General features: G+C 36.7%; 1 protein-coding gene across 5 annotated transcripts in view; it reads right to left on the reverse strand.

The window, feature by feature from the left end:
• RAP1GDS1 (Rap1 GTPase-GDP dissociation stimulator 1) overlaps positions 1-15,219 on the reverse strand; it is a 101,500-nt gene that overhangs the window by 25,965 nt on the left and 60,316 nt on the right. For 4 of the 5 annotated variants that reach the window (XM_040598850.1, XM_040598868.1, XM_040598886.1 and 1 more), the window contains one exon: positions 621-767. The exons of the other annotated variant lie outside the window; for it this stretch is intronic. In XM_040598850.1, coding sequence (XP_040454784.1) covers positions 621-767 — 147 coding nt within the window. The remainder of the gene's footprint in view (positions 1-620; positions 768-15,219) is intronic. 5 annotated transcript variants of the gene reach the window in all.

The raw sequence follows: 15,219 nt of genomic DNA on the forward strand, positions 1-15,219 counted from the left end.
AGAACATACACATGTTGAACATACACATTAATTATTCCCCATTTATCTTAGAAGAAAGTAACATGTGGTTTTATATACATTTCACAAGGAGAAAAATAATTAAGGAAAGCGGTTTGGCATACATACCCCCAAATCATCAAGACAACACTGCATGCCTGCAACAAATTAGTTTTATGGTGTTTGATACTAAATGAAAAAGAGAGGACTTAATGTAGCCTTCTAGTTTACTTCTGTAAATCTTGGTTGGTTTTTTTTTCCAAAAATCTTGGGTTTTTCTTGTTTTTTTTAAATAATTTAAAAAAAAAGTTGTTTCCTAAGGTGTATGATATATCTCCATGTATTGCTTTTAGACAAAGTAGTAAATTCCAGATGTCGATTTTAAAATTTTATACGATATGCTATATGGAATTGCATCAGGAAGATATCTAGTATTTTTGGGAACATAATTTTACTGAAACAGAAAATTGTATATGTAAATTGAGGTACTTGATCTTTTCAGAATAACTTAGTGTTTGTATCCACAGTGTAAACCTACAGTTGACTTTAACTTTTCTCTTTTTTCTTTTTTTGATGGGATTGTTCTCCTGGTAGACATAAAGCAAATTTTCGGTGTTGTTTACCATTCTCATTGCTATAGTTCATCAGCATGCCACAAAAGACAGTCAAGAGCTTCTCACTGGCTGGATCTGTTTTACTGCAAAGTGACCTTATATGGTCTACTACAATATGTGCACCACCTGCATGGTCAACTGCGTTCCTGCCCTCATCTGTAAAACAAAGAGTTACATTAAAAAAAATGAAACCAGAACCCACCGTAGAGTCCCGAACGTAACAGTAATCATACAAAACGACGTTTTTAAATAGAGTGAAGTCATTCCTCCAGTCTTGTCAAATTCATCTAGAGAGATGCTTAAGGGCCAGCTTTTAGTGCAACAGAACTAGGAAAGTGAGAACACCTACAACAAAAGGGATTAACCACCTGGCACTAATACCTTTGTTAAGAAATCCAGTGTTTAAGGCAGAGCTGCTGGAGCTGATCAATAATATTCTGAAGATACATTGGGTTTTGCTAGAGGGAGGTTCTCAGCACTTTTCAAGCCTAGCCCATACACTCTTGTGGTAAATTACCTTTGCCATTATGCAGACCAAGAAATTGAAATACAGAAAATAAATTGCTTAGGTTACTTAAAAACAAAATGGGGAATAAAATGGACAAAGCAGAGGTACTATTTCCCAGTTGCAAAATCTGTTCACGCACTCACTTTGCCACACAGCATGTTCTTTGTACTTCTATACCTGAAATTTAATACCACTATCAGATTCTTTTTGCATGGCTAAAAGACAAAATCTTCTGCATCTACAAAAGACTACAATGTTCTGAGGTGTCGTAAGTAACACACTATAATCTTGGATGGAACTCCTTCTGAGTAAGAAATCAGATTTGATGTATCAGTGTAGGAATAAAGGAAAAATTGGCCTTCCATTGCAATAATCAACAATACTGCTTCCTTTCCCAGCAGGCAATCAGCAACAGGCAACAGTCAATAACCTAAATTCCAGGGCTTCCAAAGGAGGGATTTCCAGGTGAGTTAGAGTTGGAATCGACTGGAAAATCTGGATGAAAACAAAACCTTGAGGGGGAAATCACTAAAGCAAAAGTTTTGCAAAGTACGTAAAAAACCCCTCTCCTCAATTTCTTAATGGCCCCAAAGCAAATCTCCTCTTTCCTTTGTTATTCATCACTCCATTGCCACTCTTCTCTCTCTCTATCGTACGTGGAGGTCAAGCTACTAAGTTGTTCTCATTCTGCAATGTATTCAGTAAGAAAACCAAGGCTGTCCATATTCAGAATATGATCTTCCGCTATAAATTGCTCCAGAGCTCTGCAAAAAGAAGTTTATAAATCTTCCAAGTTTTGTTAATACTGTTTATACTATACATAGTCCTTACATACTATATATTAAAAAAGGATTATAAGTATTGCATATACAGTTACACTATATATACTCATAAATATAGATATATATATATATGAGGGGTATATAAATGGACTTCAGAGAATTTGCTGTGTGGAGCTGAAGGAGGAAGGGTAATTCTTGGTGGATCTTAACTACAAAATTTATTACAAAAGTAATAAGTGTTTTGCAGGATAAAAAATAGATGCAGAAGAGGAAAAATGTCACTGCCACAACTGTCTCCATCTTGGACATTATCAGGACATCAGGGGACTGTGTTTCACTGCAGGTAGGTATGTTCCATTTTGAGAAAGGAGAAACTGGAATCTGTGTACAGTCAAACAAATTCAAGACAAGATTCTGTGTCAAGAAAGGTCTATAAAAAACAGAAGAAATATAAAAGAAATAAATCTCTTCCATCCTTGATGCAATGACAAACATAGACATAATGCTGAAATTAAAGGAAGTCCCAGACCAAAATATAGTGAGACAATAAAGTCAGGTGTTCATATTCAGTGCTTATGTTTACCTAGTCAGCAGAGAAAACACCCCAAATTTGGCTGGAATATTCCAGCACCTTGTTTTAGGTATCCTCTTCATGCATTTTTTATTACAAAAGTTATGCAAATACATGATTTTGTATTTGACTCACCTGTTCTGTGAGTCAAAACAGATGTGCAAAACCAAACTTAATCACTGATTCTATATCAGATGTACTGAATATGGTTCTCAAATTGCTATAACACAATTGGATTCAACAAACTAAAACCGTGATAAAATTAAGCTTGAGTTGAGAATCAGTTGTCAGGCTTGGTCACATGTCTTGATATGGAACTGCATATAAAAAATGTAAGCAAAGAATAATATAAAGGTAGAGTTGGGTGAAGATTTGGAAGCAACATTTAAAAAAACTGAAAAACAATCACAAGCCAAGTTCCTTACCTGGATGGAATTTGGCACAACTCCACTGAAAATAATTGTGTGGTAATACTTTACAACAAATGAAAATCTAGCTTGTATGTCTTTTTACTTCCATTCTCTCTGGTTTGTCAAAGAAGTTATACATAAAAACCAACTGTATCTTTAAGTACATAATAGTCTCTCATGTCGAACACATGACAAAATTCTTATCCACACAGTATTTTTGTTAGGTAGATACTGACAATCAGCTTCACACTGTACAGACAGCAAAAGTAAGGCAGAAAGATTCAGAAACAAATCTCACTCCAAGAAATGTCTGTCTTTATAGTATACTCAAAAAGTCAGGGTAAAATGAACTTCAGGATCCCTCCCAATTAGGTGGCAGGCTATAAGTGCCAGACTTTGACATGACTACATAGGTTGGTAGATTCATAAAAGAGATGCCTTAACTGAGTTTGTTGCTCTACCTCTTTCCCATGCTACAGCTCATCCTGTGTAGCTGCTTCTCTGTCCTAGCCAGATGGGTGAAGAACAGACCTGGGCTAGTGCTATAATTAGGATTTCCTGGTACTGCCTCCTTAAGCCCAAGAGGATTAACTCAGCTCATTAGTGCAGGGCCACAAAGAACCCTGTACTAGATGTAGGAGGAAAATTCTGAAGGTCCTGACTACCCACTCCAAGCTCAGGCTATGACACCCTGCCGCATCCCCAAGCAAAAAGCATATTTCTGACTCAGAATGCTCCATGTACTTATTACCGACTCACTTCGCCCTGCTCTGTCACTAAGAAACAGATTTTGCACAGAAGAACACTCACTGAACTCCAAATCATTTACAGTCAAAACAAGACCACAGCATGTTTCTGTATCTTGTTCTCAATCCAACTGCTACCTTGCAGTTCAGCGGCAATATGAACTCCCACAGTTAACATGCTTCCAGCCTCCCAGAAGCTGTGTTGAATTCTTTTCCCGTGACCTTTTTAAATAAACATTTGCTGTGCCTAAGAGATCAGTGATTGAACACTTCAACGACAGCATTCACATTTCTGCTTAAAAATGCTTCGCTACAGCTCACGATGGGCAATAGTGTTGTATAGGGTTTTTTTAAGTACATGTAATACTGTTTAAAGATGCCAGAATGACAACAACCCAAGAGAACAGAGGGATTTTTTTTTTCTCTACAAAACGTACAGTAGGATTTATTACAGAATGAGTTACTTCCACACTGTTCTTTAGCCCAATGTACTGCAACCATCTCTAAGAACTAGTATAGTCTCTTTTGCTTTTATGCAAAACTGGGTTTTAATCTGTATTATCAAATTACTGTGACTGCTCTCATTCCCTCTACAAATAAGAATCTTGACAAACTTTCCCATGACTCAGCCATGTCTTCTCCAACGGATGCCCAGGTCAAAGACCAAAATTTTTTTAGTGCATATGATTGGTAGGTCTTTAAAATGCATTTAGTTTCAATCTGCTTTTCCTAAGATGTATTTGCATAATTGTCCCTTGAGTTTTCTTCTCCAGTTTCCTAAACCTTAAAACAAACCACTGTCATAAAAGATTAACAAGAAAAAAAGAATTAAAGTGACAGCTTAAAGTATGGAAATAATGTAAAGGATAAACTATACAAAGCCAATGAGTTATTTCTAAAACACATGCACCAATACTTTGATTTTTGTCACCACTATAAGCTTATTATTTCTGGAAATATAGTTACATCAGGCAAAGGGTGGTGCCATAGTATAGACAGGTATCAGAAAATATTTTTGCAAATACTCACCTAGTGCTCTTTAATCTAAACTTTAACTTAACTTTGCTGTTTTCATACTGGACCCTTTTTTAATACAGAGTTCAAGCTCTGCCAATCCAAGTGACATTAAAGAAACAGATGCATCTCATATAGATTGGGAGAAAAACATTTCTTATTGATGTTCTATTAGGATACGGAGCTGTGTCTTCACAAGAGAAAAAAACAACACTCTTTCAGACAGTTCTAAAAATTTGTGGTTTAACCAATTTTTAATGAAGTTAAAAAATATTTATAATGGTCTGGTTCCTCCGTTATTCCACACTTTTCTCTTCATAATCTCTAATACTTAAACTACAGTTTAGAACTCATTTGCACTTCTGAAATGATCCTGGTCCTGCAAAGATGCACAGCTTAAGTGTGTATATGGTGAGTAAACTCACAGACTGGTAAAAATTAGGCTATGATTATGGTGATGATGGTATCGTAGCTAGTTAAATAAAGACTAAATAAAAGCATAGAAAATTATGTTTAGTATAGTGAGGTACTAAATGGTTGTTCGAAAACTGGGCCCCCTTTTTTTTTCTCACAAAACAGATAAGGTATGAACACTCTATTACTTTTGCCTATCATATCTTTACATCACAATGGCCACAATGCCACTGCTTTCCAAACAGTTCTTTACTTACTAAGTCTTTGTTAGTGTATCTTCATTCTGAAATGTGAATTTTGTGTTTTACAATAATCATATGTAATGATATTTCTCAGTAGGGGCCCTATATTGGTTTGCAGATTCAAAATGCATAAAATAGATTTAACCTTTAAAAAGCACCAGAAATCACAAGCTACCATGTTGCTATAATGTTTGTTATATATGTATGCTTCAAATATATACACATTTCTTAGATATAATCAGCTAGAAAACTACTTGATAGTATTTCTTAAAAATGATCTTACGGGCTTCAAATTTAAGACATGTACTTTGAAATGTTCTGGTTTTGCCTTGCAACTGGAAACCCGAATTCTCCTTTTGCCAATTCATGTTCTGCAAAAGTTTATTGGTATAAACAGTTACACTGGTATAAATGGTGCAAGTCAGTGAGGGAAAGGATGATTTCTATGATCAAGGTTCCCGATTTGCATAAACCAACCTGCCAAGACAGCAGCTTTTGGTGACATGGAAAAAAATAACATTTCTTTTAAAATAATTTTACTTTGCAATTGGGTGTAATCATAAAATAATTTAAATTACATACTGCCATTTTACTTGAAGTACTTCATCTTTATTACATTTGGCTACAATCCTGCATTCTTTTTGACCAAAATATTGCTTACGTTAGATGAGTGCTTTATAAATAAATTTTATTATATTCTTTTTTTAGATTAAACTAATTTACAGTAGCCCAAGGTGGGGGGCGGGGGGGAAGAGTTCTTTCTACATGTTCTGTTTTTGTTTTCCTCTACTTTCTAGTTAGATCTTCCTTGCATTGTTTTTGTACTGAGGCATTCATCTGCTCCTGCTGTTTATTCTTTCAACTGAAGTCATAATCATCTATGATATCAAACTGGCTGCTGCAGAGGAAATGATGGTGTGACATGCTGAAAATTATGACCATGTGCGGGGAAAAAACAGCAGGAGTAGAACTCCAAAGGAAGCAAGGTCCTGCTTACATGTTTTCTCTCTCTCCTTATTAAGGAAATAGAGATAACATTCAGAAAACAGTTACGGGCAAACCCTTAGCTAGTATAAACCATGTTATCTATGTAGACATTAGGAAAAACATTGCTACTTACATAAACTAGGAGTTTTCCTTTTTTGTTGTTGGTTTTTTTTCTGTCTGAACACTGTAAAGATAAATCTTTTAATGCCATGCTGTCATACAGTCAGTCAATATTTGACCCTACTTTTAATCCTCAGTCTGTTTATGTATGCTTTTAAATCACTGGATTCTGGACCCTGTCGGCATTTTGACTGCAAGTCTACAGACTACAGCCCTATTACAGAACAGACAGCAGCACTGCATTAATTTTATTTTTTCAAGGAAAGTAAGCTTCATGTATTTATATTGCACTATTTTTGTTTGCTGCTTTTTCCATGTCTTCTGTGCAGTTGTCTACAAGGGACAGGATACAGCAATACTGTATTTTGAGATTCATGTTTTAATAATTTGAAAGATAATTTTGGTGATTGCTCTATCTTGTACTGTAATTTCATTTCCTTTTATTTAATACCTTCAGGAATTATAATACTCCGATTACCACAAGTACAGTTTTTATTTGCTTACTGACCAAAATCAATCAATATAGCCTTAAAATTTTTGCTTTATGAAGAAAAAATAATCTCAAATTACTCACGCTTGCTTCACAGTACAGTCTGGTAATCAGTTCATCTTGAATTGATGGCAACTATCCTTAGCCCTACAACTCCAGCTGCATTGAAGGTATTGTCTCATAAATTATTCTTTTAGAAATTATTGCTAAAATGATAAATATGTAAACAGTAAACTAGAAATGCTAACAGAACGCTGTCACTTAATATAGTGCCTTCAAGGACTGAGAATATATAGCACTGATCTTTTCGATAAAACTGTTGCCAGCATATTTGCTGGCTAATGACAACTGATGCAGCAGCATACTGGCCCTCTTACGCAACTGTTTTTTTTCTAACAAACACAACTTTAAAATGTTGCATTCAAATGGAGATCTAGTGGTATTCTTATAATATGTTCAATGTGTGGACCATAGGATATCAATGTCTACAAACCCTAATCTCTCTCATGAGTATTGTGGAATTTCTTTTGTCCACAGAGTCATGAGTTTGGCAGAACGTTTGAAGGGAGGTAAATGTGCCACTACCACATCACCATAATCTTATGCTGAGGCAGCAGTCAAATGCAAGCCAGATTCAACTCCACAATTTAATTCCAATAAAATTTGCTTATTTTTCATATTCTTCTTATGTCAGATACATATGAGAAAAATAATGTTTCTATTTCAGGCAAAAGAATAGGGTGAGTTTACTGTTCAAGACTTTTTAATACTTCACTTCCAGTCAACTTCTACTAGTGGATCTGAGTTTCTAATATAATAGCAGAAATATTTTTATCAGCATCGATATAAAATACTACTAGTCTCAGTATTGGGATGTAATTTGTTCTGGATTCCGAGGAGATACTAATTTTAAAGTGCAGTAATTTCCACTCCTAAATTCTATTTAAAAATAAAGAAGCTAACCAGTAGGAGAAAGTTCTACTAGATATATAAAACTCAGGTAAAGGTCCTCAAATCTGAATGCAGCACTTCCCTCTGCCTTCCTTTTCATGTGCAATATGCTTACAGCAGATTCTTCAGTTGACTTTATAACTCTATGTAACTCCTTATTAATTCCACTGCAGTCAAACAAATTAGGTTGGTTAGAGCTGAAGCCAGCCCATGCTTATTATTTCATACAGCATGAAATAAATCATGGAATTCAATTATACAGTAAAACATCAGGAAATTTTTCTAGAATGGTAAATAGGTATTTATAGCATGTCATGCTATTAACAGAATAAACCTGCCCACAGCAATTAATTTAGAATTTTTACTCCTAAGTCCTTAAGAGCAATGATGTCTCTCAGCTTCAAACTCTTCAGGACAAGGCTGTGGCCTGAACATGGCATGGTCACAGTCCAGTGCAAAACAGGAGCATCCTGCTGGGTGCCTCTGAAAGGAGCTTGGCAAGGGGCATTGCCTGGTATGGTGTAAGGGTGGCACTGTCAGCTGAAGGAGAGCAAGGGAGCTGTGGGTCTCCACCAAAGCTGCCAGAAGAGCAGACTCAGAAAGTGTGTAACCTGTGGGAATCTGGAGTAGGTTGGGAAAAGCCCAAGAAGCAAAAAATGAAGCAATACCAAAAAAACCCACCATAAAACGTATTCGTGGATCTTACTAGGAAGAAAGAAAACTATTTGGAGAAGTGAGAAAGTAACAAATCACCCTGGGATCTAGGAAAAGCTGGGGTTAGTCTTGCGTTTGGGCTCAGTGCTATCCGTGCCCCAAATTACGAAGCCTAAGGCGGGGTGGCAGGACCCAGCCTTCTGAAGCAGCTCCAAGCACCAGCACATGGGCATTGTTGCTTGTTAGTGTGCAGCCTGCACAGAGGAGCTCACCTGTAGAAGATACTTGTATCTTGCACGGCTGTGGAATACAACCTGAGAATGACCAGCAAAGTGTTTTGTCTTAGGAAATCTTTTACCTCTTTAGCAGAAGGCAACCCACTGATCTGACTGGAGGGCAACTAGCAATACACTGACTGCAGAACAGCTGGCGCTCAAGAGGCCAAGTGATGCCAAGATGTGTTTGATAAACCAGACACTGTCTCGGGAAAGTGACACTTTTTTCAGGGAAATGTGCATCTTGTTGTAGGCAGGGTATTCAAGGCATCCACCCTGACTCCTCAAGCTATTCTGCTGGCTGGACAACTATGCAGACACACAGCAGTCTCAGGATTAAGGAGGCCTGAAGACCAACTTCGTTCATACACACCAACACCTTGTGTGACAGGAACACAGCTTTATAATTGCTGATGCTAACTCTCTTGCTATAATCTGTACTTTTACCTAACTCTTTCCTCACCAACTTTTATCAAATGCTTCGGCTGCAACTTCCTCTGGTGGGCACCATCTCTTGATTATATTAGTGTACTAAAAGTATTATAAAAAGACACTGACTAAACAGTCCTGGTGCCAGGGCTGTGACATTCAAGACTTTCACTGCACTAAGGGATAGATTTTACTAATGTCGTTCTTTGATAATAATGTCCAATTCCTGTTTCTGAGAGTTGTGCAGTATTCCTTAGACAGGGACACAACAAATAGAATTAATTCAGGTTGTTTGCATGTTGTGTGCTAACTCTATGCTGTTACTGCGCTGTATGAAATGCTGTATAAAACCTGATGCCTGTGTAGCTATTATATAAACAAATAAAAGGCTTGGCCTGTGCAACATATGCACACAGCGTTGCAAAAATGAGAGTAAAACAAAATTACATTCTACCTTATTATTTAATAAGCTATGATTATATAATTAGACTGTATTAAAACACAAAGTTAAAAGAACAATGGCTGCAAGTTTAACAAAAAAGTCTAATAAACACATCCCAATTACAAATAAGCAATATTTAGCAAGATGCTCACAGATCCTTTATTCTGTTTTCCATGATAATTTAGTTAATATTCTCTACCACTGCTGATTCAGTGACAGTTGATAATTCTAGTCACATAATGCCTATTTGTCTAAATAAAAGTAGAATAAGCTAGACACTTTGGCCATGTCTAGACACCAAATTAACAAGCTTTGCTTTCTGAGGGGCTTGAAAGCAATGAAATGTGGCTGTGCAGTTATCTACAAATATGAACAAATTAAAATATCTTAAAAGGCAAAGTGAAAAAAAGACATGAAAAGTGAGGCTGAATTGAAAGGAGAAGAGTGAGTTACATGTCTTGTTCATTTATTATTATTGAAATTCTAAAAATAATCTTCATAAATATATGGGGAATTCCAAGTTTTTTGCCTTTCCTACTTTTTTAGCTTTGAAGTATGAAAAAATAGCTCAGTCCTTAACCAAAGTCTGAATCCTTAACTTGCTTGTAGGGTGGCAGCAAGATCTAGTGAATAAAGCAGAATTCCTTCCCAAGTCTGCCAATGAACTTCTTTAATACCCTGGAAACACCTTTCATCTCTCTCTGGGTTTTTTTTCCCCCCTTTTTTTCTTTTTTTGTTAAATTTCCTTGTTGCTTGTGGCTTCTATTTTGACTGTAAATTAAGCAGGTGTCTTTGAGCCTGTTGGAACCTGAGCAATACACAAACTTTACAGACTGTGAATGAAATATTGGAGAAGCAGCAAGTAAGGAATCAGAAAAAAAATCTGCTTTGTTTCTCTAGATTTTTATTTTGCAACTGTACTGACAGAATTCTGATCTACTTATTCTGCTTATTCAAATAATCTTCCTGGAAAAAACAGGAAGAGGTAAAATATTTGCACTGCAGAAAATAAGCAGAACCTATCATACCTTTTACTCTTTAAAGCAAACAGAAAATCAGGCCTTATACCTTCATCTTAAAGAAGGTTAAAGTTGCAAATCTATGGCAATTTGGTTTTGGTGGTTTTGTGGTTTTTTTTTCTTCCCTGTGTGGCCTTCTGTTAAGTTCTGGCTTAAGTCATGAGAATTTTGCCACTTGTTTCAGTAGAGTTAATATTTAGAATGTAAATTTCAGAAAGAGTAATAGCCTGAGAATGAGAATTCAGTTTTTTCATATGACCTCTTGCCTGGCTCTTTCTGATGCTCTAGGAAGATTTCCGCATCATTCTGATTCCATTTAGACCAGCTTAAAATAAGTAAATTACAATAATATTGTTTAACAGCTTCCTAAGTACATTCATGATTAACTGCTGATAAGTACTAAATATTACTGTGAAAGTATGTGTTGGTATGCATATGGTGTGCTTAGTTTCTAGCTGATGCAATACTTGTACTGCAGAGGCTTGGGAAAAAAATTCTGCATTATCAAGGATTTCTAAGTTAAAAATGCTATAGTTTTCTAAGACTGATATGTCTTGGAGAGGACAGACCTAAAGGTAAAACAATATTTATTACTGTACAACTGAAAACTAGAATTTTTGTTCTCTGAAAGCCATTCTAAACAATCACTTTTCAAGCAACAAGTTAAAACCTCTGGTCTCAATCTCATGGTATTGCTTGGGAAACAGCTTAATAGGTGGCATTTGCATTTGCTAGGATCTGGTGCAATGAAAAGTGAAAGACTGTGGTAAGATGTTGCCTGGCTGCATGAATCAGGGTGACCTTCATAGAAATGATTAGCCAGTAGTGTGCCATTATCAACACCAGTTGTGTTCTAAGATTCTGCCGGTTTTCCATATGGTACTGAGAAAGGTTATGCCAGTTTTGGAGAAAACTGAATCTGACTTCTTTCCAGTACCTTTAATTCTCAGCTGTCTGGTTTTCTGCTTTAGATCTTGAAACTAGCCTCATCTCCTGAGAGGAGATGTAACTCTACACTTGAGTAGTTTTTATATTTAGCCTTTCTTAGCAGATCTCTGCAAGAGGTCTGTACATCCTTACAGGATCGACAACTGAGTATAGAGAATTTATAGCATGTGTAGGATCTTTCTAACAAGAAGTGGTATAATGTTCATGGTCTGATGTTAAGGCTGGGATCAAGAGAGATCTGGGTCTACGTGAAAGGCCACACTGCTGCAATTCAGAGAGGAGCTCTGCCATCAACCCAAGTAAGACTGGGTAGGTAACAAAGAAATACACAGCTTGGAAAATGAAAAAAGGATCCAGTAAATTTCCTGCAGAAGAAGCTGGATAAGCAGTTGTCTGGAAAGCCTTTATAGAATGAGTTCTCATTTTTAGTTTCTTTCCAATTCTATAGCTGTTTATATCATGAAGTATGGTTGGTGAGAACATGTACCCAGGCTGGTGGCTTCATGGAGAAACAAGGTTGTAGACAGGTGCAGAAAGGAATAGCTTTGAGACTCCCCAAGGAGGTCTCTAAGCACTGCCATTAATATAAATATTATGCAAGGGCAGAATGGGAAATTTTTCATTTCTGTTACAAGATATATGGAGAGCTTATTTCCTTTTGATAGCTTTCAGAATATGCGGATGCTCCAAATAGCAAGAAGGAATTATTTTCTAATGGGTAAGAGTCTAATCTAATCTCAGCTGAAGCCAATCAGAATGACTCCCTCTAGTCTGTATGGCTACTGAATCAGGCTCTAAATATCCTAGCTTTTCACTTCCTCTTTTAATTATCACTTTTACAGTATAATGATGGTAGCTTCTATAGTGTGCTCAATGCTATATAAATCACAAGAAAACAGTTTGTCAATCAGTTCAAAACTGAAGTGTTTAACAAACTACTTATGGAAAGATCACTGAGATTAAGACAGAACGTGCATCACAAACAATTATAAAAAATATCGTGAGGCTATTATCTGTTCAGAAAACACTACTATTTTAATACAGTATCATCTTCCATTAAAATTCTTGACTAAAATGGATCTGGTTGGCCTGATCTTTCATCTATACAAACTGCATTGGTGTGCCGGCTGTCAAAGGAGGTCAGAGACCTGGCTACAGACAGGTTTTGCCTTTTTCCTACATCGTCATGTGGGTCTTGCAAGAAGGCAGGCCTAACCTGAAAACTGTGGTCTCCGTCTCCCTGTCCCCCAAGCTCTCAATCTGCTACAGCATTAAAGTCATCAGAGTCTTCCCAGCCTATTGGGAAAGAAGCCAGCAGAGAGAGCCGAGGCATGGGCATGTACTAGCCATCAGGTTGTTCATGAAGTGACCACAAGCTGCAAATTGGATAATGGTGTTTAACTTAATATCCCAACCGGCAGAGCTGATGGTAGGAAATAATTTTTAGGCTTTACCTACAGCATAATTAACCATTTCTGCTGTGACTTAAGGCATTGCTTTTCATAGCAAGAACCATGTTACGTTAAACATAACCTTTCCTGAACAATAGAGATAAGAGCTTCATGTTGTACGTGGAACCAAGGTGCAGGGGGTACTTAGGGTTTTGGAGGTATGCCCTATCCGTCTATAACATCTGTACAAACTGACTAAAGAAATAGCACTGGGGAGAACAGCAGGGGGACTGGAAAGAAAGACAGTAGAAAAGTAGCTATAGTTTGATTCATGGATAGAGAGTGGTGAAGCAGCTAGAGGGACAGGTCTTATGCTCTGACTGGACAATGCTTAAGAATTTAGCTTTGATTATGAGCAAAACCCCATATCTGGTGGTTAAAAGCAATGAGTGGGCTAGGAGCTTTGCATCTAGTAATATAGTTCAGACAAAATTCTGTTCCTGAGCGAGGCTGAGGAATCCATTGTCTGGGGATATGGAAGTACAAGTAGCTGTATTTGGTACAGTCTGTAGATACAGTGGGGGAGAAAGCAGGAAGGACAGGAGCAGAGATCACATCTCCATTTCTTTGCTTTGCATTTTCTGCTTTGATGAATATTTGGGGGCCGAGGTGTGTGTAGCATTTACTAGATAAAGCATGCATAACAATTACAGGCTGTGCAGGAACATGCAGTAACGTATCTGTTCTTGAATTGTAGGGCAGCATTGAACAGTCTGCATACTGTGATTAGTTAAATTAATCGCTTCTGACTTAAAATATTTTTGGCTGCCTCAATTGTTTCTTTCATCTCTGCAAACAAGAGGAAGGCTAGAAGCCTCATCAGTACTAACAAAGCTTTCTTCTACTTTGCTTTGCAATTATATTTGCCTGTATTCTTGACGTTCAGACTCACATAAAGCAGATCTCTTCACAACATAAATACTTTAAAAAGGATGCTCTCAAGGCCGCTTGGGATAAATTTGACCTATTTTTTCCTCCTTAACCGTTTACAAAATACATTTAATTCTCTGTATTTTCTTCCTTGCTCAAAGAAGTGATTCAGTGATTCAGTATTATTTTAGGAGGCTAACACTGACGACCACCCAGACAATAACACTGTGCATGCAATAACTCAAACTTAATAGAGAAGAAAATCTGTCAGTAAGTCAACAGCTTTTCACTTCATGTTTTCTGTGAGGAGATGAATCATTCAGTAAGGTCTCTGGCCAGAAAGTAATTCCACTTTTACCTTGTGGAAGGTACTAAACTTCTTCCAGCACTGGGACTTAGCCATGAAATAAGTTTCCCACAGCAGCCGTGTTCCAGGAGTAGCCTTTCCAGAACTTACGTGGAAATGGTCTTGCCTCCCTGCAGCTACTCTGGGACTTGTGAACTCTGAGAAACCACTGCCATTTTCATTTGATCATGAAAAAAATTCAGGCAATCCTTCTCCTCTGCGAGGCCACTTTTAAGCGGCCTTCCCTAGAAGAAAAGCCATTTGACCCACAATTTTTGTCCTGTGCCATGCAGACCTCTCTCAAAAACACAGACCTGATTAACTCCTTATCACTAAAAGTGATGCATGCTTGCTAGGATTAAATACAAGATAATTGGGGCTTTCAATAAATAGGACCCATTCAGTATGGGTTTGATTTCATAGTTTCAGACTAACGTTGATTTAGGACTTATAACATGCAGTAATGAGGAAGGACTTTAATTACACACACAGTACAAGTTAAAAAAAAAAGCATATGTATATGGTAGGTAAAATATAGTTACTGATGTATTTCAAGTTCCCTATATGAGTCTCAATTATCAGAAGGATAACACCTGTGTTTGGCAACTGAAAAGAAAAAAGACTATCAATACATAATAACATTTTTTTTATTAGAATTATTGGCCTCCACACCTTGTCTTTGTTATACTTTAGAGCTCTTTGTTAGGGAAAAATAATAGTCATACATGAAAATATATTAAATTTTATAGTGATAATCATATTGAAAGTATTTGTCCTAGATAAGAATTTAGGATAGGATACATACCTACATAATCATTACACATTAAGATAACATACAAAATAAAGTCAGGTAGGGTAGATGTAATAAATAAGCACTGTAAATAACTTCTTCCACTCAAATCCAAGATGCTAATATCTTGATTTTTGTGACATTTTATT

This window comes from Falco naumanni, chromosome 1 (assembly GCF_017639655.2).
Source record: "Falco naumanni isolate bFalNau1 chromosome 1, bFalNau1.pat, whole genome shotgun sequence".
NCBI classification, from domain to species: domain Eukaryota; kingdom Metazoa; phylum Chordata; class Aves; order Falconiformes; family Falconidae; genus Falco; species Falco naumanni.